Source organism: Motacilla alba, chromosome 14 (assembly GCF_015832195.1).
Source record: "Motacilla alba alba isolate MOTALB_02 chromosome 14, Motacilla_alba_V1.0_pri, whole genome shotgun sequence".
Taxonomy (NCBI): domain Eukaryota; kingdom Metazoa; phylum Chordata; class Aves; order Passeriformes; family Motacillidae; genus Motacilla; species Motacilla alba.
Window position 1 is genome coordinate 6,442,219 of NC_052029.1, and position 22,378 is coordinate 6,464,596.

The 22,378-nt window shown below is 39.4% G+C and overlaps 1 protein-coding gene across 2 annotated transcripts in view; it reads right to left on the reverse strand.

Moving 5' to 3' along the window:
* LOC119706833 overlaps positions 1 to 22,378 on the reverse strand; it is an 80,197-nt gene that overhangs the window by 26,721 nt on the left and 31,098 nt on the right. For both annotated transcript variants that reach the window (XM_038150958.1, XM_038150959.1), the window contains 25 exons: positions 21,851 to 21,984; positions 21,581 to 21,739; positions 20,829 to 21,009; positions 20,152 to 20,363; positions 19,431 to 19,619; positions 18,457 to 18,596; positions 16,931 to 17,093; positions 16,733 to 16,819; positions 16,053 to 16,187; positions 15,540 to 15,659; positions 14,815 to 15,032; positions 12,979 to 13,172; positions 11,523 to 11,825; positions 10,629 to 10,858; positions 9,492 to 9,653; positions 9,202 to 9,279; positions 8,492 to 8,842; positions 7,579 to 7,935; positions 6,236 to 6,586; positions 5,185 to 5,316; positions 4,389 to 4,538; positions 3,822 to 3,938; positions 2,997 to 3,170; positions 2,073 to 2,280; positions 884 to 1,050 (listed from right to left, as the gene is read on the reverse strand). In XM_038150958.1, coding sequence (XP_038006886.1) covers positions 884 to 1,050; positions 2,073 to 2,280; positions 2,997 to 3,170; positions 3,822 to 3,938; positions 4,389 to 4,538; positions 5,185 to 5,316; positions 6,236 to 6,586; positions 7,579 to 7,935; positions 8,492 to 8,842; positions 9,202 to 9,279; positions 9,492 to 9,653; positions 10,629 to 10,858; positions 11,523 to 11,825; positions 12,979 to 13,172; positions 14,815 to 15,032; positions 15,540 to 15,659; positions 16,053 to 16,187; positions 16,733 to 16,819; positions 16,931 to 17,093; positions 18,457 to 18,596; positions 19,431 to 19,619; positions 20,152 to 20,363; positions 20,829 to 21,009; positions 21,581 to 21,739; positions 21,851 to 21,984 — 4,712 coding nt within the window. The remainder of the gene's footprint in view (positions 1 to 883; positions 1,051 to 2,072; positions 2,281 to 2,996; positions 3,171 to 3,821; positions 3,939 to 4,388; positions 4,539 to 5,184; positions 5,317 to 6,235; positions 6,587 to 7,578; positions 7,936 to 8,491; positions 8,843 to 9,201; positions 9,280 to 9,491; positions 9,654 to 10,628; positions 10,859 to 11,522; positions 11,826 to 12,978; positions 13,173 to 14,814; positions 15,033 to 15,539; positions 15,660 to 16,052; positions 16,188 to 16,732; positions 16,820 to 16,930; positions 17,094 to 18,456; positions 18,597 to 19,430; positions 19,620 to 20,151; positions 20,364 to 20,828; positions 21,010 to 21,580; positions 21,740 to 21,850; positions 21,985 to 22,378) is intronic.

A 22,378-nucleotide genomic window follows, 5' to 3' on the forward strand; every position in this document is an offset into this window, starting at 1 on the left:
CAATAGCAACATTGATATTTGCCAAAGTCTGTGGGAACAGTAATTTCTTAAGTCCCCTGGTTATACCTTGTAAATGAATAAGGCACCTCAAGAATTACCATTCTGCTTTTCTTTTTTTTCATTCAAACATTTAGAGGATAAAAGACATTTTACTACATGGGGAAGAAGCAGTGAAAATATCTTAAACCTCTCAATAAAAGGTTGGCAGTAAATATTCCCTTGAAACACTGGTACTTAATATGCAGGTTTAATATTGATCTAATGTTTATGTTCAGGAAAGTTGACCTTCACTCTTGCATCCCAGCTACATGTCCTGTTATTTGAAGGGAATGTGGTGAATCACTTGGAAGTGGTTTTCTGTGTACTACCCTTCAAAAGAGAAGGGGACATTTCAACTAATGCTTCTTTGTCCCAAGGGATAAACAGACACAGCCTTTGTTGATCCTATCAAGCAGTTCCGAATATAAATCTACTTCTGTTTATTCAACACTGAAGCATTTTAGGTATTTGTGCTACAAGTGGTTTAACCAAGACAAGGAGTTCTCTAGGTATGAAGGACAGCTGTTTTCTGCCAAAAGTTCTTTCTACTTTTGTGAGCCCTATCAGCTGCAAAGTGATAGCAAATATGTGCCTTCCTGAAATGATTAACCCTGAAAAGGGGGATTTCAGGTACCTGACCAGGTTCCTTAGAAACAGACCACTACCTCTGTACTTAAGTTAAATGAGGATTCAGATAAACTGGGCCAAGTCAGCTCTCAGCTGCACTTATATATAAACCTGGAGTCATTTCGCTGAGGTCACTGGAAAAAGCTCTGGATTAATGCAAATGTAACTCAAGTGACAGCTTTCATCAAAGCACAGCCAAAGTTTTGAGGTGCATTACCTTAAAAAAGAAGGGAAGCCCCAGGTGATGGAGAAGGGATATTGAATGCTTCATCTCTGCCATGAACACAAATACACCCAAGAGTTCAAAGTCTGTGTCAACATCCACAGTCACAGTTATATCTTTCTCATCATACTGGATTTCACAGACAGTCTTGGCTTTGTTTTCTGTACAGAAGGGACAAAATAGTGCAAATTTGAGCAGCTAATTTTTGAGAAATTTCAGTACTGCCTGCATAAAATCAACCCAGCCAGCTTTTAGCTTAATACATTCATCAAGAAAAAGTCAGCATTCAGGATTAGAAGAACTTCAGCCTGTGGCTGGAGGAGGGCAGAGTTTTTCAGGATGTCCTTGAACTTTGTCCTTACAAAGTCTTGTGGTAACAGAGCTTGTGTACCCACATCCAGTGTTAAGTGGCGAGTTAGTTCCTGTCAGGGATGTGTTTGTGCAGCTAGAGCTGGCTAATCCATACAGCCAACTGCATCCCTGGACTGCAGCAGCCTCTTCCAGGGAAGAGCTCTGAGCTGGTCTGACCTCCAGTGACTCCTCTGGCGCCAGCTGCAGCAGCTCAACAATGTCCAAAGAGCATGATCTGAAGATCTTTCCTCACTGTCCAACCAGCTTTCATTTTTGAAAAGGAAAATACGAGACTGCTAAAAGGTCAAAGTGAGATAAGAGATGAGAAAACCCTGCAAATTCTTTAAGATAAGACAAAACCCACAGAAATGGTGGGTTTGTGGTGGAAATCACATGGTGGCTGGCTGTCCTGAGAATGACCTCTCGTCCTGTTGCTTTTTTCTGAACGGGTGAAAGGAGATGATGCCTCTCACATTAGTATTGATTCAGTGCCTGCTAACCTCAGGAACTCCTGCCCTTTGGTGCTCTCACAGTTGTTGAGTTTTCTTCAACATGAATTTATTCCCCTGGGGGCACTTAAGGCACCTGATCATAGTGTTAGAGATATGCAGATAGGATTTATGCCAGGGCAAGCTTTGAGGGTAGACTGGCTCCATCAACTAATCACAGATGTAGTTTCAAAATGACAACTTTACTTACAAACAAGATAAAGCCTCTTTTTAAGTACTACCAGCAAATCTTAGTCAGTTTGTAGTCTGTTGAAGGAACAGCTGAAACATCCTCATAGAGCTATTATAGAATAAAAACCCTGCCAGGAATGGCAGGTACCCACCTGATTTCTGTAAACTGAAAATAAAGTTGATTGCCTTAGGGTAGCCAGATGCCTGGAGTGCCTCACTGCTGTGCACACTCTGGCAGAAGAGACCCACTTGGTGGCCAACATAATGGGAGTTTATTATGTATGTGATTGATGTTTCTCCAGCTGCAATGTGCACATATCTCTCTTGAGTAGCATTTCTCCCTTGAAAAACCACATCTATCTAAAAATGACATGTAAATATAAATTCTCAAAACAATATTTAAATACTAATTCATTTTAAGACAGGAGAAAATGGAAGTGAAAGAAAGTTCTGTCTAGTCTCCACTCATGTCAAAATCTATCCATTAACAAAATGTCTCTTGGCCTTTCATTAATCATCTTTGACTTTCAAGTATGAAGCTCATTCAACTGAATGAATGTCAAGCCATGCCAGCCTCACTGATCTATGGCAGATTTTCATCAGGTTCTTTTTTATCCCACAAACACAACTTCCTTCTTATAAAGGATGCTTAATGTACACCTACTGACAATATTTACCAGACAGTAGGTACTCCAATACTTCTCTGAAAATAGTACCCAAAGAAGTACTTCTTTCAGTATAAAATTCCCATTAAATAGCACAGGAGCAATACTCCAGACCCTGGTGCAATGTGCTCAAGCTGTCCTGTAGAGTTACAATATCAACAGTTCCCACTCTGCTACCACTGATCAGAATGGAAGAATCTTGTTCAGAAAGCGGTCAAGGAGAAACTTTTTTTTTCAGTAGTTCAGGTTTTAGGCATCCACAGTTTTTAAATATCAGAAAATCTCAGCTTCCATCCTGTACCTTACAAAATGGCAGTTTTCATTCAAGCCATGAGCTTGAATTACATCCTTCCACAGGACAATAATTATAATTAAAAACAAACAAACAAAACAACAAAACCCAAAAACTACCTGTAAAAATGATGGGACTCCGGCTTGTAGCAGCCATGGCAAAGAGTGATGGAAATTCCCTGTTATGTTGGTACTTGTTTCAAACTCCTGAATTTGTCCTTCAAGAACTGTTAGGTGAGCACCATAAAGCACTTTCAAACTAAAGCTCCTGGTGACTTTGAGGTTCAAGATAGCCTGTATGCAACAAAAGTAAATTGTGAAAAGACAGAATTGTAAAAGTAAAAGCTCCTGCTGGTCAGGGTTCTTTCTTTGGTTGAGACAGTATAATCTCAAAGATGTGTCAAAGATGCATCTTGTATCATTTTATAACACAACACAACATAGTTATAAGTGTCCCTTTTATTTTAGAATTCAACCATTTAACGTGTATTCTCAAATAAGGCCATGCTTTAATGCTATTCAGTTACATGGTTGATAAGTCTTGTGTTTCTCAGATAAAAAAAAAAATAAAAATGCCAGGTAATCAGAATTCAGAAGGGAAATACCATTTGGAAAGGACCCAGTGAAATCCTAGCAGTGCTCCCCTCTGCCCTGTGTGTCCAGGGGACACTGCAGCTCTGTCAGACACACCAACGCAGTGCCCTCCTCTCACTCTACACTGGGAGCAACCTCCAGTCCCAGGTCTGTGCCAAGTCCTGGTCTAAACTATTCTCCCATGAGAGCAAACTGAGCTTCTGGACTCCCCTCAAGAATAAAGAGAGCACCTGGACTCCCCTTCACCAAAACAGTAAATGTGTAAAGTCCCGTCTACACCTGCTGCTCTTTGCCATCTCACTTCCCCAGCTGCTGTCCCCCCTGTGCCATGGCTCCAGGCTGATAACCTACCTGCAACTCAATCCTGTCTTTTATTTGCAAAGTCTTCAATGAGTCTATGTTATGAGTAAGTTTGTAGTTAAGAGACACAACATCCAACTTCTGGACGAAGTTCAGTTCTTCTGTAATCTGCTCAGTTCAAGTAAATATGACAAAAGTTAACTGTGGCACATCTCTGACATGGAGACTTCTCTGAATAACCATAATCATTGGACTAATTACACATTAGAATAAAATTATGAAAACTATTAAAACTTTATGGTGAAGAATTGTCTAAGTCACAGCTTTGTACTGTAAAAGGGAATATGCTGCACCAAGTGAAGATTCTTGATAAGAATTGTTTGATATCGTTTACAAACAAGAGTCAAGGATCATTGCTGATGTCAAATTTGTTGCAAGGAGCAATTGCACAGAAGGACTGGCTGAAAGATACTGCCATCACTTAATTAAAGTCTTTAGAACTAACCCAGCCCCAGCAGAGTATTGCATTTAGATTGTCTGCAAAAACAGTATTTACCAAATCAATTAGCTCACTTCAACTTCTATTTCACATATTACTGATATGGAGAAGACACTTACTTGCTTGTTGTTCACACAGAAATTAATAAATCCTTTATAGAAGTCACTGGTTTTTTCTGATATCACATCAAGTAACATCCTCATGGGAATGCCAATGTCAGCAGCTCCTTGGATGTTATGGGTTAGCACTGCATCCAGCTCTTGCCTTTCCTGTTAATATTTGACAGCACGGGGAGCAAAGCACGTGAAGAACCTAAAGATCACTGCAATACAGAGCTCAAACCAGAAATCTGTCTGTCCTACGTTTAACATGAACTAAACTCCCACTAGCTATGTTGTTTCTCTATGGCACAGAAACGTGCAGAAATTACCAGTTATGGCAGGAAAGTGAAGCACCTGAGGAAACATGTACTTGTGTTGTTCCCTGCTCTCTTGCTCTGATGACAAGAGAATTCAAACTTGTAATTGTCAAAGAAAAGCAAGAGATTCCCAGCCTTCCCTGTGTTGCTGTCTCACTGAATAAACAAACAGCAGTGTCTCAATTAATCACTGCCTATTATTTTGCAGGGTAAATCACAGTGATGTAAAGAACATCCAACTGTAGAATACAAACAACAAATATTTACACATAAAGAGCATAACAAGGAAATTATTCAGGAAGTGCCAGAGCCTATATCCTATTATCCTATGCATCGGTTACTGCTCATTGAAGGTGCCAGATTTTCCAAGATTTTATTATTTCATTTTCATTCTGGCATTTATTACTTAAGCTTGACTATTTGTTCCAAATAACATAGGTTAGAGCACATTACTCAGTACTTTGTTCACACACTCCAACAGCCTGCAGGGTACTCACATCAGTGACTTTTAGTATAAAGAGTCCTCGGAATTTACTTTCATCAACAGTGATCAGTGTCTGTGAATCTAGGTTCATTTTATCCATCAAAAGGTAGCCTGAGCCATCAATTTTCATTGGTGCTCCAAGGTCCTGTAAAAGAAAGAAAAAACTTTTAAAAATCACCACTTTTGCACTCAACCACAAATACATTATAGCTCTGAAACTTAATTCCTAATAGTAACTTTAATCACCAAGCTGTAAAATCAAATATATCAGGCAGCATAGGCACAGGATGTTTCAGAAATCTTGAGAGTTTTTAATAGATTTTATAAATGTTGTCTTTATTTTGAATATGCCTGATTATTTTTGATAAGTGAGTCAGCATAAATAGAACACTGGACAATGTGGCAGCTCTTCCTGCCTAAATGAAAAGTTAACTAATATTCTATTCTTGGCATTGTCCCAGTGGCCCAAAGCATCCATAAATTCAGTGAAATCAGACAGTATACCTAAGCTTATTATGGCAGTTCTGTTTTTGGAAAAGGGCAAGTGAGTCTCATCTTTGTATATTCAGATTTACTCTGACTTACATATTGAATCCACAGATCATAATGTGATAACATGTCTCTCAGACTTTCCATACACTGAATTTTCTGACCTGAAGATTATCTATTTACTTCACATATTTTAAAACTATTTCAGAGTTTGTTTCTCAATCTGCTGAGAAACTGTAACTGCTGATAAAGCCAAAGACAACTTTGAATAATCATAATTTCTGAACAGAAAAACCCTGCAGAATTCTCAATCATCTTTTAGAAAGCACATCAGAGCTAGTACAAGCAAGTCCATTATCTGCAGGTACTGATTAACAGAAAATTAATGTCATATGAAAAATAAAGTGTATGACTGGTCCCAGAAGTAAGATGAAACATTTAAGGAGAATTTTTATTTTAATTTCTCTGTTACCTCTTTGAAATACTTAAATTACAGTCTTTTAACTTTAGCAGATACAAAGGTCCTAGCTTAGATGTATAAATACAACATTAAAGGAGAAAATTCTTTTCTATACCTGAATTGTTTGGCATTTGTTTTCTATAAGCATTTTCCACTGCAGGTTCTTTTCAGGGTCAAAGTCCCCATTCATTTGAAGCTCACAGGCACCCAGTTTCATTCCAACTCCAATGAGATATTTGAAGTGTTTCCGTGCAGTGATGGACAGTTCATTTTCCCTTGGGATTTCCCTCAGCTGGGGGAGGTCATGCCTGAACTGAATTTCCAGAGCCATCTTTGGCTCGCACTCTGCTCTCACTTCAAGACGGGCAGTTTTGCCTTCTGTTTCCAGGAGAGAGAGCAGCTCTGCCTGGCACTTGTCTTTCTGAATGGATCCTGTGAGCCGTGACTGAGTTGGGAAACTGAGATCCTATCAAGATTTAAACAAAAAATCCTTTGGAATATAGAAACACTTTAAGACAAGTGTGTATTATATGATACAATATCAGAGACAAAACCTACACTCTCCAAGCTGCCATTTTTCTCCCCCTCAACAAGAAAGATGGTGATTTTTCCTAAATAGGATGGAAGATTTAAGGACTGTCCTGCAGAATTCACAACTTCTGCATCTTTACGAAGTTTTACATTTACAAAAAATACAAAATATCTGTTTCTTCAGATTGGCAAAGTTTACTAAACATTCTATGCTTCATCCAGACCACACCAATATCAGTTTTCAAACAAATTAATGTACAAAAAATCATAAGCCTAACAGACATTCTTCTACCTGGTTGTAAAAGGTTTATTTTTTTAAATAATTAAACTTCCAGCTTGTCTTGTGCAACATCCCACATGAAAGGTTTCTTCCCATTCTGTCAAAGCATTTCTACAAACACTGAAAATTCTACTATTTTTAATACTTTAAGGGGTTTTCATTCCCTTTTCACTACAACTTTGCTGTAATTTTTATGTTGCCACTTTGTAGTTGAGGAAGTTACTCAGTTTGAGGATTTGAAAGCAAAATATAAATGCCTATGAACATCTAGGAAAAAAACCCTGATTTTGCAATAGTCATTCTTTCCAATGTAGTCAGTGAGGCTAATTGGAAAAACCAAGGAAGTTCTCTGTTTATATAATCCTCACAGACCAGGGAATGTGTTTCTGACAGAGTTCAGGCTAATACTGCTGTTCAGCCTTAGAGGGCAGTGTCGGCCTGCGAAGGCAACAGTCAGCAAAGGCTGAACTGCTCAGTCTCCAGAGAGCACTGGGAGCAGGATGCATGAGACACTGCCTTTGCCTAATGCTGAGGGACAGGCGTGCCCTTAGAGTGCCTTCCCAACACTCCAGCAGTGTCACGTTAGCTAAAACCCACCGGGCCTTCATTTGATCCCCAAACTCTCTTTAAAATCTTCCCAGAGCTACCTGCAGAAGTTGACATTCTGTTTCTGTTTCCAGTGTCCAGTCAGCTTTCTTCTGAATACAGAGATCCCCTCTAGCCCTCAGTCTGCATCTGCCAGCCTGCAGCAGGAAAATTCCCTCTGTGGTGGAGTCTGTGGCTGCAGAGAACAGGACTGAGTTTTCAAAAGGCAGCCCAAGCTGGCTGAGCCAGGGAAATGAATGCCTGAGCATCCCTTGGAGTGTATATTCATGCTGGCAGGAGGTGTCTATCTGCACAGCCACTGCTCTGCCATCACACTGCAGGTTCATTAACAAGCCCACGTTGCAGATGTTCTGTCGAAATGAGCCCCCCAAGACTGCAGCAGGAGGCAGTCCCATCCTCTGCAACAGAAAAGATTACGTGGTTTAAAACACACAAAGCAAAGCAACTGCCTTCTCATTTATTCCTAATTCATGAGAAAGCATTCCTTCTTTCTGAAACAATCTGTGCTTGGAAATGACCGTACAAGACAGCTTGATTCATAGAGAAATTTCTCTGTGAAAAACCTGAAAAAAAGCTAAATGGGCGGGAGGGGGGAAAGAAGAATAAATCCTCTAATAATCTTTTCATAACTAATGTAGAAGAAAAAAAATCTTAAACTCCACAATTCCAACCTGAAAGGACATGCTTTTCACTAGATTTTAGGATAAAAGTTTATTTTAATTAATAAACTATTATTAAGCAACATTTTTATGGCAACAGCAGTAACACCTACCATTGTATTACTCCAAATTACCACTTAGCTCTGCAAATGCTCTGACTCATTGCTCTGTAACAACTTCAATGACCAAATTTGGCCTACCCATAAATGTGTCAGTTTCAGGGGACAGTTTTCTTTGACTCAGTGATCTGAAATACACAGACTGGAAGGGCATGTAGAAAACAATCCGGGCTTACCTCTAGACTGACGCACTTGTTTGTAAAAGCAAGCACCCATCCCGTCTCATTGCCTGCCAGGCTCACTTCCCCATCAGCTTCCAAAGTGCAAGGCCCAAGGACAATACCAAGGACGCCCTTGTACTTGTCACTTCTCATGGCTGACACCTTCAGTTGGTTCTCTCTGGCAATTCCCAGAGAATGAAGTAAAGGCAAAGAATGCTGGAAGTCGATTTCTAAATGAGGATGGGTGTTACTCGTGGCATAGAGCTGTAGGCAGGCAAATATGTCATGAAAAGAAACACGTCCAAAGAGGATGACAGTAAAGTTGCTGGTAAATATTGACCCATTCAATGAAATTCTTGCTGGAGTCTGAAAAATTACAGAAAACTGTGGTCAAGAGTGCTTTCCTGGCAGGTCACATACTGTTTTTAAAAGCTCATATTACTAGAAGAGAACCATTCCCTACACCATTTTTTATTAATCCTACATAATTATAAATGCTGAAACAAATGGAGAGATGGACTCAAATCTTTATTTTAGAGTTCCATAATAGAAACAACAGGAAGAAAACCCAAACCAATTATTAATGAAAATATTTGAAAGTGCACACAAAACTTCCAGGAAGCTCAAATCCATTTCTACATGTCCGACACTCTCAGTACTTATTCCCTCCATAGTAGTTAAGACACTATGCTGTTGAGAGCAAGGTTTATAAATGAAGCAAGTACCTCAAAATGATGAAATGCAATTGCACCAGTGCAAAGGCCAGAAAGTTGTTTGTTAGCAGATTCTCCACTGCAAGCAACCTGTTGATGTTGTCAACAAAGCACATTCAGAAAATGAAGAAAAGCAGGGAGGACTAAAATTCAAAGGAGCAAGTTACAAGGCTGCCTTAAGGATCAAACAGATGAAGGCACCAAAACATAGATTAAAGGTTAGAGTTCTGTTTCAAAAAGAAAAATAGTTTAGTGTTTCGTGCACTAAATACATTACAATATATGGCAGGATTTCTGCAAACCTCTAGTACATGTGGAACAATGTCCATCAGTCCTCCCACATCATGGTGAAGTGAAAGAGAAATTGCCATAGCAGTGTCAGTGGTTTTCTTCTCTATTTCAATCTTGAGCTGCTCTGTCTCCACTGTGGTTGTTATCCTTGCAGCAATCTTTCTGGAGAAATTCTATGCACAAAAGAAACTAAATCATGGAAAGAAACAAACAACAACATCCCAGCAACAACTGGGAAAGGCAGAGTGTGTTGCACTGTGCTTAAACATCACAGCCTGTGTCAGGGCAGTAGCACTGATAAAATAAAAGTGCAAATTCATCAAGGCAGCCTCATTTCAAACAGAGATTGTAGTGTTATGCCAGACCTTCTAAATGCAGTGTATTAATAATTCCTTCTGGCTCCAAAACATATTGAGAGCATTCAGTACCCTGAAGGATTTGAGCCCTCAGGCACAAACAATTAAAGAACTGGAACTATTAAAAAGCAAGGCAAAGGAACTGTTAGAATTCTTTCTCTGCACACCTCTGTGTCTCACCCTACCACAGTGGTTGAAGCCACCCAAATAAGCATGTGAGTGACCTGAGCCTTTCAGTGGATGTTTGAGATAGCAAAGTATTTGAGCCCTTCTTTTATGGAACAATAATCTGCAAGGCAAAAGATCTGTAACATTCACGGATCTATAGCAGAAATGCAGATAGAGAGAACAGCAGCCAAACAACACCATACCAGGAATCATGGTCCATAATGCTTCTGTGGGTAGGAATTTCCAAAGGGAAAGCCATGCTAAACACTGTTCTGCTCTTTAGCAACCATCCAAAGGATGACACCAAGACCAGTTAAATCCAGTACCAGGGGAAAGATAAAATTGGACAAGACATATGTTCAAATGCAGCAAAGCACTTCACTTAAATGAGAACTGAATGTAGCATCTCATTTAGTCTAGATTCAGCTCCAAGACCTCAGATGTCAGGTCCACAGTATAATAAGTAGCCAGACAACACCTTTCCTTCACTCAGTAATTTAGTACATCTCAAAAACAGAGCAGCTTCTAAAATAAATATATAGAGTGCACAGGAAAAGCCTAGAGTTATATTTACACAAATTGTCCTGCCAGAAATTAAACTTTCACAAGCAGAACTCTTCTTACCTCATAATAGCCAACAGCTTCTAAAACAAAAGGGATGCCATGTTTCTTTATCTTTGAGATGTTGTGCTTTAAGCTCACAGATAGCTGGGATGTTGGAGGCTCTGTGGCCAGTCTGTGCCTCTCAAACACAGCAACCATCCTTTCACTGCCACTCTGCAGGGCTATGGCAATGGTGTGATTTCCTGTGCCATGTTCACACGTGGCAGTAAGAATGCCATCCAAAGGCAACCCTATTGACAGGGAAGGAAGTAAAATCAACACTGCACTTCTGGGTTGTCATTACAGACTACAAAGATGTATTACAGATCAAAAGAAGCCTTCTGTAATTTTTCATAAGAAAAGACACACCTTGATATAAAGTGTGATCACTTTACTGATATTTATGTAAGGACATTACCAAGTGAAAATCATATTGAAAAAGGATTGCTAAATTAAAATGTGGCATGCACTTTGGAAACCAAGAACTTTCCTTTTCTTAATAAAGGATATTTACCAGGTGGTATTGTGTCTGACTCCAGTAGTCAGCTGTCAAAAAGATTCAGGAAAGATTTATTCTGTCCAAAGGAACCCATGCAAAATTATTGATAACTTCAGTTCATGAAAATCCACAGCCCTGCTTAGGAAACAACACTTGGCATAAAACCATACTTAGAGGAACTGGCCAGCTTAGATGCTGTGCAAGCAAGAAATAATACTCTTAAGTATTTCAAAACTATTTGAACTATTTCTGTGACATTTTATGGTATTTTATCAACAATATTAAAAAGAATGCTGCCAAGTCTAGAACACATTTTGTTCTGGTGGTGAGCAAACACAACTCATCTGTTTCCACTGGTCAGCAGTCATTTAGATAAATTTACCTTGTTAGACCATCAAGTCAGATTTTCTTCCTACCTGCATCTTTTAAAAAGTCGACATTATGAGTGAAAGTCCCACTGACTCTGCCGTGCCCACGATCCATGCTATTGAAAAAATCCACAGAAAGAGCCTTCTCATCCACCTGGAAGCTAGCTAGCCCCCTTGTCTTCTCTTTACTCAGTTCCAGGTGTCCTTTCAGTCTTGCCTCCCCTGGGATTGCCTGACTGCCATTCTGAATTATGGCAACAGTGATATTGTGCACAGTGGTATTCCCAAACACATTCCTGTTCCTGACATGCAGTCCATACAGTCTTTTGTTGACCATCACACTGATGTTACCTGTAACAGGCAAAAATTATTACTGTGGAGAGAGATTCTTGGGACAGAAATAGCCACAGTTTTAGAAGTAATGTATAAATTAACCATTACTTTAATACCAGGAGGAAGTAGAAAAATTTCCATTTATTACACTAGATAATTTTGCCTAATCTAGAGAGCAAAGCAGTCCAGTGTTGAAGGTTTTTCTACTAGTGAGTGTCTGTGTTTAAAATTAATTACATGATATTGGCATTACATGAATTCTGGCAGCTGTTCTCTTTTATTCACCAAGCTTCTTGTGCCCTTAGGCCCTGGTACTATACTGCACTCCCTCTGAAGGAAAATTTACAGATGGATTGTGACCTACTACTTGTATAATTGCAGGCTAAACAATCCCTCCAGAGCTCTGCAGTCACCTACTCCACCCATGGAGCCATTCAAAGGAGTGGGAGTCTCAAGTCAGCCCCCACATTTCACAAGAGGAAAGAGGCCACCCACTATTTCCTTTAATACATGAAAACATGAAAAATCCAAACTATGTTAGTTCACTGACAAATACTCTCAACCCAATGACCCGTGGTTCATTTTGCATGCTAAGTACTCTGCTCTGCATTACACAGAATCACAGAATGGTTCAGGATAGAAGAGACCTTAAAGCCCATCTTGTTCCAACCCCTCTGCCGTGGGCAGGGACACCTTCCCCTGTCCCAGGTTGTTTAAAGCCCTGACTAGCCTGGCCTTGAACACTTCCAGGAATGGGGCATCCACACCTTCTCAGGGCAACCTGTTCCATTGTCTGATCACTCACACAAGAATTTCTCCCAAATATCCAATCTAAACCTGCCTTCTGTCAGTTTGAATACATTCTCCCTTATCCAAAGTGCTTCTCCAGCTCTCTTGGAGCCCCTTTAGGTACTGGAAGGGCTCTAACTTCTCACTGGAGCCTTTTTTTCTCCAGGCTGACAACCCCAACTTTCCCAGCCTGGCTCCAGAGCAGAGGGGCTCCAGCCCTCTGATCACCTCTGTGGTCTGCTCTGGCCTCACTCCACACATTGCTCGTCTGTTGGGGGCCCCAGAGCTGAATACATTGTGCAGCTCAGGAAGGATTACATTAAAATTAAGCAGCATCCTTAGATAGCTGCAGGTTAGAACAAAACACAAAGGAACAGAGTACCATCATGAACGTTGTTTTTGCACTTCAGTAATCCATCCAGAGAAAGAAGATGAGGTATGGCCTTTAATCCAGTAAAAGTGTGTTGGACTCTTCCATTTAGGGACAAAACAAAACCAACTTTCTGCTCCCTGGCTCCCATGAAATCCATGTGAAGCCTATGTTCATTAAGCTTCAAGTCAGAAGACAACAGAAGTCTAAAAAGACAGACATAAACATTGCTAGTAAGATATTTTTATGGTTGATTCAGGATGGTGAAGACACCCCTCCTCACTCAAAGCAGGATCAATGAGAGCAGGGTGCTCAGGAGTGTGTGTGGTCAGGTTTGGAGTATCTCCAAGTATGGAGACTCCACAGACTTTCTGGACAGTCATTCCAGTGTTGTGAATCTGGCAATCAGATGCCTTGCAGTCAGCACACGCTATTCAGCAGATGTTTATAAATTCCTCAGTAAAGTTTCACAGATTGGCAGATTAATTTTTCTTTAAATTTCTTGAATGTTTTTGTTATGGTTCCTACTAAAAGAAAGAGCTGGAGAGATTTTGAGTTGGTAACACAGCCTTCTGTGTCACAATATGAAATATCTCTTTGGTGCTGATTTAAAAGCAGCATTTGAAAATTCAGTTAAAAAATAATTATAAGTGTTGCCATCATTTGAGTTTGGTAAATGAAACAACACTTCTTTGCATCTTGGCCCTGAATTGAACAGTGTTGAAGAACCGTGGCACAGCTTTTTAGGGAAACCTGCTGGAGCAACAAAATTTTCTGTGTTGTAAGTATAAGACTGAGATACAATTTTCACATGGCTTTCAACAAACTAACCACTGAACTATCTGACTTTCTAGACTGAAGTATACTACACAAAATACCTAAAAGTGAGGCAATCACTCCAGTTTTCATAGTGTTAGACATCCCTTCTAGAAATTGGAACCCTGTTGAAAGACTGATGACAAATAAAACCTCCACTCCATGGGAAGAACAAAACTACATAGTTCAGGGAAGTAAGATACATTCCATCAGCCAGCAACTGAAATAAATCTGTACAGACTGTACAGACTTTTAGCTGTTCTCCAGAAACATTTAACAGTTTATTTTTGTTTGTATTCTCCCTCTAAAACAAGCCCTAAACAAATCGTCATTCCAAAAATTTTAAGTGCCCTGTTTTCTTTCCTGTGAACTGCAATAAATTGCTCTCTTATGGCTTACCCTGGTATTTAAACAAATTAATGCACTTTTGGAAGCTCAGAACTACAAGCATACTGCAGAACCACAATGAAATACCCTTCTTGGAATATTTTATCTATTTTTAGTATTACTAGTAAATCTAATGTGCTTCATCTAAATTGTAGTAACTTCCGATTTCTTTAACTCTTATTTTCTCATTCTCCTTATCCCATCCAATTGGTAAACACTGGGACCTCTGCAGAAATTCTAAAATTCTTCATTGCATACTTTTGTATTTGTGAAATTTGAAAAATCAGCTGAAACTTGGAGGGCCAAATTTCTATTTCCCACCTCTGCCACCTCAGAGCTTTCTCCGATACTTTAAAAACCTTATAATAAACACTGGGAAGTGCCCTTTTCCACTGGCATAACTTGTACTATATCTTCACTCAAAGTTCTCTATACAAAGTCCTACAAAAGCATCTAGAACACATTAACACAACTTATACCAACTTATGAAACATAAAGAGCAGAAGTATTTCAATAATAGGGATAACACATGAACTGGCATTTATTCAGTGGCCTTGCAGCAGCCATAGGAAAGTAGTTACATTGAAGTTTGTATCCCAGAACACTCCTCAGTTCCTCAATTAACCAACATTCTGATTTCTCTACCTTGATGGAAATATTTTGCCCATGAGCTGGAACTGTACTGATTCTGGATTTGTCAGGACTGTCTGATGGAGAAAAGCCCTCAGTCCAACAATTCTGGCATTCCTCCTCTTTTCATTGTTCACATCGACCTCCAGCATCAGCATTTCCCTTCCATTGGAATGAAGGTGAAGGGAGCCATTGACATTGTTTTCACCATAACTCTTCAGGGCTGCCTGGGCCTGCACACAGAGAAAAAGGACACTAGGACATTAAGGATCTCAGATTATCATACACAATACTGAAACATCAGTCTGAGCAATGAGACTGCAGACAAGTTGGGACTGGACAAAGAGAGAGGAGCAAAGGGGGAAAGGAGTTTTTACATCTCATCTTTGTTTCTCATCATCTAATTAATTTTATTTGGTAATAAATTAAATAAATATTGCCCAAGTTGAGCCTGTTTTGTCTGTGAAGACAATGGGTAAGTGATCCCCCTGTCTTTATCCCAACCCTGTCACAACAAAATGTGAGCTACATTGAATTTTAAGTACAATTTAACTAGACTTTAAGAGTTTTCTGAATTTCAGCCAAAATACAAGCCAACTATTTCAACCCCATGTAGCTATCTAGCCAGAACAAAATCTAACCATCAAAAGTTAAACAATTTACACCTCTCCACTATAGCCATTGAGTGTATGAACTGCAAAAGCTTCAAGCAACAAGCCTGTAATGACCAGGGGACTGACCTGTGAAGACATGTTCTTGTTGATGATGACTTTTACGCTCACACCACAGTCTAAGTGTTCCAGTTTAGTCTGCCTGGAAAACAGCTCCCCACTTAGGGCCATTGCTTGTGGAAACTCAAGCTATTTGACAAAGTAAAGTATCAGAACAGAACATTGCATTCCCCCCAGCTGTCTCATATGATTTCATGTCTGAATTTCTAGCATGAAGTGGGTGATGCATATAAGCAAATACGTGTATCAAATTTTACCACTTATAGCCCAAGATACTGAAAAATATATTGAAAGCAGTAAAAAAAGCATGAAAAAAAAAATCTATGTGTGCCTTACAAGGTATTATTGACACAAATTAGTGATACGTAACTGAACCTGCTGAGATGATTACAGTTATTTGACAGGGCCAGGACTTGACTGGATTAGGACATTCACCAGCATCAAACAATTATAATTCTAAAGACAACACAGTAAAACAGTCAGCAAGACATAAAAAATACCAAAAATTAAACCCATCAGTACCTGGAATGAGTGTGTCACATCCAAGTGTAAAAGATGTCTAAAATCTGCCTCACTGGATTTGTCCTGATACCTCCCTAGAAAACTGAGAACATCTTCCTTATTCACCTTTAAGATAGTCTCAAGCTCATGCTTCACCTGTGTGTTAAGAATGGCAGTAAGCAAAGGGCACTAAGTATTAACCCTGTGTATAATGGAAGATCAGAGAAGTCGTCCCCATACATTATGAAAAATGACTGAGTTTTAATCTGTTATGTTTTGGCTCAGAATGAAAATCGAGGAAGAAGAATGAGAAAAATGAGGAAGAAAATGAGGAAAATATAAGAAAAGAAAATGAGGAAAAATAGCTACATTTGGTAAGAAAGATGAATAGACAGGGCTAGATAAGGGTGAGAACCCTGAATCCATTTCATTCCAGTACTTGTTTTATTAATAACACTCATGCATAATAATATTCTAAAAATAATATATGAAGTATTCTTATCATAGATTACTACACAACATATTATTCTACAAAATTAAGGAGGTACCAAGGACATAATCACCCTCTGAACATTTTGGTTGCAGCAGCTCTGTGGCAAGAAACTAAAGACCTATAGCAAGTGAGGCCTGAAAACACAATAAAGTGTAAATAAACAGGTAATGAATGTCTTCTAACTGAATCTAATGGGAAATTTACTCACATTTTGATGACTTAGAGTTAAAATGCACATTTCAACATCTTTGGGAAACATCCTGTAGTTATAAGGATGAGTTAAGCCAGCACAAATCTAAAAAGAAGTTTGAGAGAAAATGCAAGGAACATAAGAAATATGCAGTAAACCACTTATATGCAGGTTGTTTTGGTATATCAGACTAAAGGAAGTTTTTGGATAACTCACATAGGGGTTTTCAGGTTGGTAACCGAGTATAAGAGTCTGAACTGTTTCCTCCACCCCATTTATCAAAACTTTTGTTTCCATGAAATAGTGCTTTTGCTTTTTGTCAACAGTAAATGTCTCCTGCAGAAGCATGCTCTGCAGAAAAGGAACTTTGAAAGGATGCCTGGAAAAAAACCAAGAAACAATCATAGTGTAAAAGATCTTAATAGACAACTACAAAAACAAATCAAGCAGAGTTCAACTTGAACTCCAAAATTATCAGTTACCACCAGGGTGTCAGGTACAGAAGCAAAACACCTGGGAGATTAAGGAAACTACAGAGCATATTGACAACTTCATACAAACTCCAGACACTAAGCTGAATTTTTGATAGAGTTTCCATCCTGAATTTGGTAAATGCCTGCAAGGCATGGGAGAAGGTGCTGCTTTAAAGTTCTGACATGCATAACCAGCATATACACCTTCTATACCTGCATGGCCAAGACTTCATTTCAAATAGGGAGTGTCCAAAAGCTCCTGGCAGCCCTCACCTATCCACATTTTATGCTTTATGTAGAAACAGTACTGCCAAGAATCCTGTGCAACAGATGTTCAGCACTACACAGCTCTAGGAGTAGTTTACCACTTCAGTGTAATGGTTTATGGACTTAATTAAATATTTCTGCACATTTACTTAGTCAGACCTCTTGGAAGCATGCATGAACCTTTATAAGCAGACACTGGACTGCCTTTATACATGTTAGAATATCTGGTACAGCTCTTCATTTACATATTTTTCTACTGAAAAGACACCTCCCAGCGTTTTAGTTATCTCTGAGCTGTACAGTGGCTCCTAAGGCAGCCTGTGCACTCTTGTTGATGCTGCTGTGCCTTAAGAAAGCTGAGATTTCCCCAGAAGTGATCCAGATATCTCTAATCTGAGTACACATTTTTACTAAGTCCTTCAGGCTGGGCTTCAGTAATGGATAATGAAGAGAGAAATTTCAGGGCCAGCCAATATGTAGAAGCCATGTACTCATTCTCATCAGAAAATGGAAATATATTCCAAAATCTAAACAAGAACATGTGTTACATGTTTTAAGAGGATACCTCTGGCTTTAAAATGACTATATAATGCCTAAGGACTTGGGAAAAGGCACATGGATGGCACAGAGAATCAGATCTGGGTTTTGGAATCTCTCACCACATACAAGTTTGGACACACCATAAATCCTGCTGTTTTCAGGAAAGGAGGCTATATGCCTGGCTGAGTTGCCAGCAAGCATGTCACAGCACACATGGTCTGTTGCCTTTGACAGCTTTGTTCACTATCATTTCAACAAAGAGGCCAAAACCTAATGGATGCAAATAACTAGCCCATGAAGCTGCTGTACTTGAGCAAGTTCAGGGAACCAGATGGGACAAAGAACACTCTGTGCATGTGGCACTCTCACTTTGTGAAGTCCAGAACATTTCCTAAGAGCATCAAGATGCACACTAAATTTAGGCCAAAACATTCTTAAAAGATAGAAGTAAGAATACTAAACCTGAAATGGAGGGTTGCACGTTTTTGATAGAGCATCTTCTCCTTCCTCAGCTCTTTTATCTGACCTTCACACTGCAGTATAACAGGCAGACTTTTATAATCTCTCCATACAATCTTCACAGAAAAGTTTGTCTTCTTAGGCTGCACTCGGATCATGAGACCAGAACAAGAAAGGACAATTGCATCAGATTTACTGCATTCATATTCAGCAACCTCAATATGGAAACCGTGTCATTCAACAGGATGCAGCAAGGCTGTCACTTCACAGACAAACCATTTCTGATGCAGTTTAAGTCCAGATCTCCATTAATCTCTCAGAGGATTAAAAGTGCCATCAATAGAAAACTGACTCCAGCAGAAGACAAACGCCCCTTAATGTATCACTTGAGTGTCACCTACTTGCAACATAAGCAAGCTCTGGTACATAAAAAACCAAACTGGATTTTCAAAGCATGGAAAAAGCATTTTCAAAGCTATGTTTAGAAAAATACTTCTTAAGACTTCCTGCAAGGTGTGAATGGACCAAAGTAACTGATCAAAGTACCTCTTTCGAGGAGAAACTGCTGATTACCCTTCCTGTGCCACAGACATGAAGCAAAGCAAAAATTATTTTAAGACTAGAAGGGATGTAGAGATTAAAATAGCCTATAAACCTGGGTTGTTACCATGCTCACTAGCAGGCAAGAGATCCTGATTGTCTAGGACAAGAGAATCATACAATTTCGTCAAGTTGAGAGAAACCACATCTCCAGCTCACTTTCTAGTCATGCTGTCTCTTTTCACCCTCTCCTCCATACTCCAAACTATGCCACACAAGTTTTTGTTTTCTTTTTGAACCAAGATTTACACTGCAGCCTGTCAAAACAGACAGAAATAGATGCAGTACTGGAAGGGTTTAAGTTTCAACACTAGCAGTAACATCTTTCAGGAAGAGAGTGCTGAGTCAAAAAAATTGCTTTTGTTTTTCTTTCTCACCGTTGGCAGATTCTGATAGCTGGCTGTGAAGTTAAATTCCTGTTTTGTACTCTTTATCTTAAAGCAGAGAAGTTTGGCTCGTTCATTATTCTCCAAATGAATCTCATTCTTCACAAGCTGATTCCACAGAGAGATCATTTCACTATAGCTATGCAGAACATTCCTCCCAAGATGATTAACTGTGGATGCCTGAAAAACAAAGACATTAGTCTGGCTGAGCCAGGACAGACAGCATTCCATTGTGCAGCAGCACAGCACAGAGGTGACAGAATGATCATTTACAAGAACTGCTAGAAATGTGTGCCATCTTTTCCATTATGAAAATACCCCAAATTACCATACAGAGTTCAAAGTTTATTTTATCTTCTCCAAACACAGGAGAGACAAAAAGTTACATAGTTGATGAACACTTTTTTTCTCATTCAAGAATGTTTCACACATTTCTCCATGACTGTGCCTGAAGCAGTAGTGACCTAAGGAGGAAAAGCTGATAAAGGAACATCTTAATCACAAACATAAGTCAAATTGTGCATAGTGACAGAAGTCTACCACATTGGCTAATGAATTGGCTATGACTAAATCAGTTTTAAACATCTACTGCATAGCACAGTCTAAAATAAATAAGGAGGAAGCTTAGAAACCACAGAGTCAGGGCATAGTGATAGCACAGAGCTATCCTGTCCCCAAAGCCATACATCCTGCAAAGCACCATGTCACCAACCTGCAGGTATGTGGTAGCCGGCGTGTAAATGTGAACTTTTCCTTCCTTCTCATTGCCTTGATCTTTATAGAACAGCTCCAGTACAAGGTCTTTAACGGAGAGAGCTTTTCCAGCTGTCAGCTGGGATGTCAGTAAATAAACAGAATGCTGAGGCTGGTGCAGTTTGTGAGCTGTGTACAGATAGAGCCATGGGGTGTCTATATTGAACCCACCTGCAAGGGACATGTATTAAAGCTGACAGAAACATGAGATTTCAAACTACCTGGATTCTAACTCCACATCAAGACTGATAAGACCCAGAGGTTCCAGAATGAAGCTAAAATGCTACTATCAACCTTTTCTCTTCCAATTGCTAAAATCTCTGGGTTGTACATAATGAAATTAATGTCCTTCACTAGTGTAAATGGAACTGCTGGAAAAGGCCAGCCAGTCAGGCTGGGATAGGTTGGAGATTTTGAAAACTCAGCTAGACAAAGCCAGAACAGATGTGATCTACTGCTAGAAACAGTCCTGACTGGAGCAGGAAGCTGGGCTGGACAACCTCCAGGGTCTCTCTCTTCCAACAAACATCTTTATCATTCTGTTGCACTCACGCAAAACTGCTCAGAAAAACCTGGCAGCAGCTCCCAATACCTGCTTTTCTAATCACAGACTGGAAATGGTTTGTGGTACTTCACCTTCCCACTTCTTCAGGCCATTTCTGGATGCATCCTTCCACTGCAGCCCAGCCACAAATGGTACATGGTCATTATACTGCACCTCAAAGTTGGTGCTGCTCTGCAAATACACCTGAGAGGTATGCAAGTGCTGCAGCTGGGTTCTATAATTCATCTGTTTTTCCAGGACTTGCACGGTAAACTGGAAAAGAAGCGAAGCAAATTTAAATAAAAACAAGATCCCATTTTCAGGGCTGTATAAGTTACTCACACACACAGAAGCACAAAGGCACAGCTTCTGCTTTTGCACATTTGCCATTCACTCTATAGATTTTCATGCATGCTCACCAATTATAGACTGAGGTTTCTTTAATATGCATTTGTTACAACTACAGGAGAATAAAAAAGAAAAACGCTGTAATATTCTGAGTTGTTATAACCTGCACCCTCCTTCCACATTGTGTCACCAAAGCAGCTTTCATAAATCTCTACAATCATTTTATATGAGTTAACAATGCAAAAACCTCAGAGCAAATTACACCCCAACTTTTCCAGCATTTGAAAAATTTATCTTCGAGCAAATGTCAGAGATTCAGTGTCTGAGCTAAGGCCTCACCTAGCTCAAAATTATTAGGTCTGGGTACTTGCTTTATATTATTAGTACACACCATACTTAAAAAAAAAGGTTGTAATAAAAAAAAAGTTTAAAATTATTCTTAGTCTGTCTGTTAAATATTTGAAGTGAAGGTTTCACTTTTCAACATCACTATTACCTCCATAAAATAGCTGACTACAGATGAACTGGAACTGTTCTTAAAGGCTTGGCTGATCAGCACTTTCTTCTTGTTGTTTATTTCATCCCAATGTTTCCCATAGTTCACTTCCATCTGGGAGGAAATCCAAGATGCAGTCACTTCATGTTTCAGGTGAACCTAAAGAAGACGGCATTGCCTTTTTGCTGTGATCTCTTTCTCATGTGGAGAGCCCTGAGTATAGGTGACACAGGAGTGCCCAGCACACAGGGTGCCTGGCTCAGCTCCCACCTGGTGGCTGTAGGTGGGAGCCTGCACACAGTGAAACTCGTGGCCCAGCTCCAGTCTGTAGAAGCCCCGTGCACCCATCTCCACTTGAACTTTCTGCTGCGTGCTGCACTCGTGGCAAGGGGTTTTTGCCTCTCCTGCTCAAGTTAATTCACAAAGTTACTTATTCAAGTAAATCAGAATTAATCTTTCAAAATGGTAATAGTACAAATCTGGCACTGGCTTCAAGACTTCTATTTTTCAGAACATCAAAGTGAGATTCATTTATTTTTACAGCTATATACTTGTTGTTTTATCCTACAAATCCAAAGGAAAGCACAAACTTCATTACTTAAACAGAATTTTACCTTGTAGAAGTAAAAGAGCTACAAACTAATAATGATCAAGCTTTGCAGCTTTCTTGGTATCACACAATATTTGATGATTTTCTGTTACCACCTAGCTCCCAACATCATGACATTACATGACATTTCATCTTTAAAAAAAACAAAAAAAAACCCCTTTTGGACACTGAGAAGAAAATTAACATAA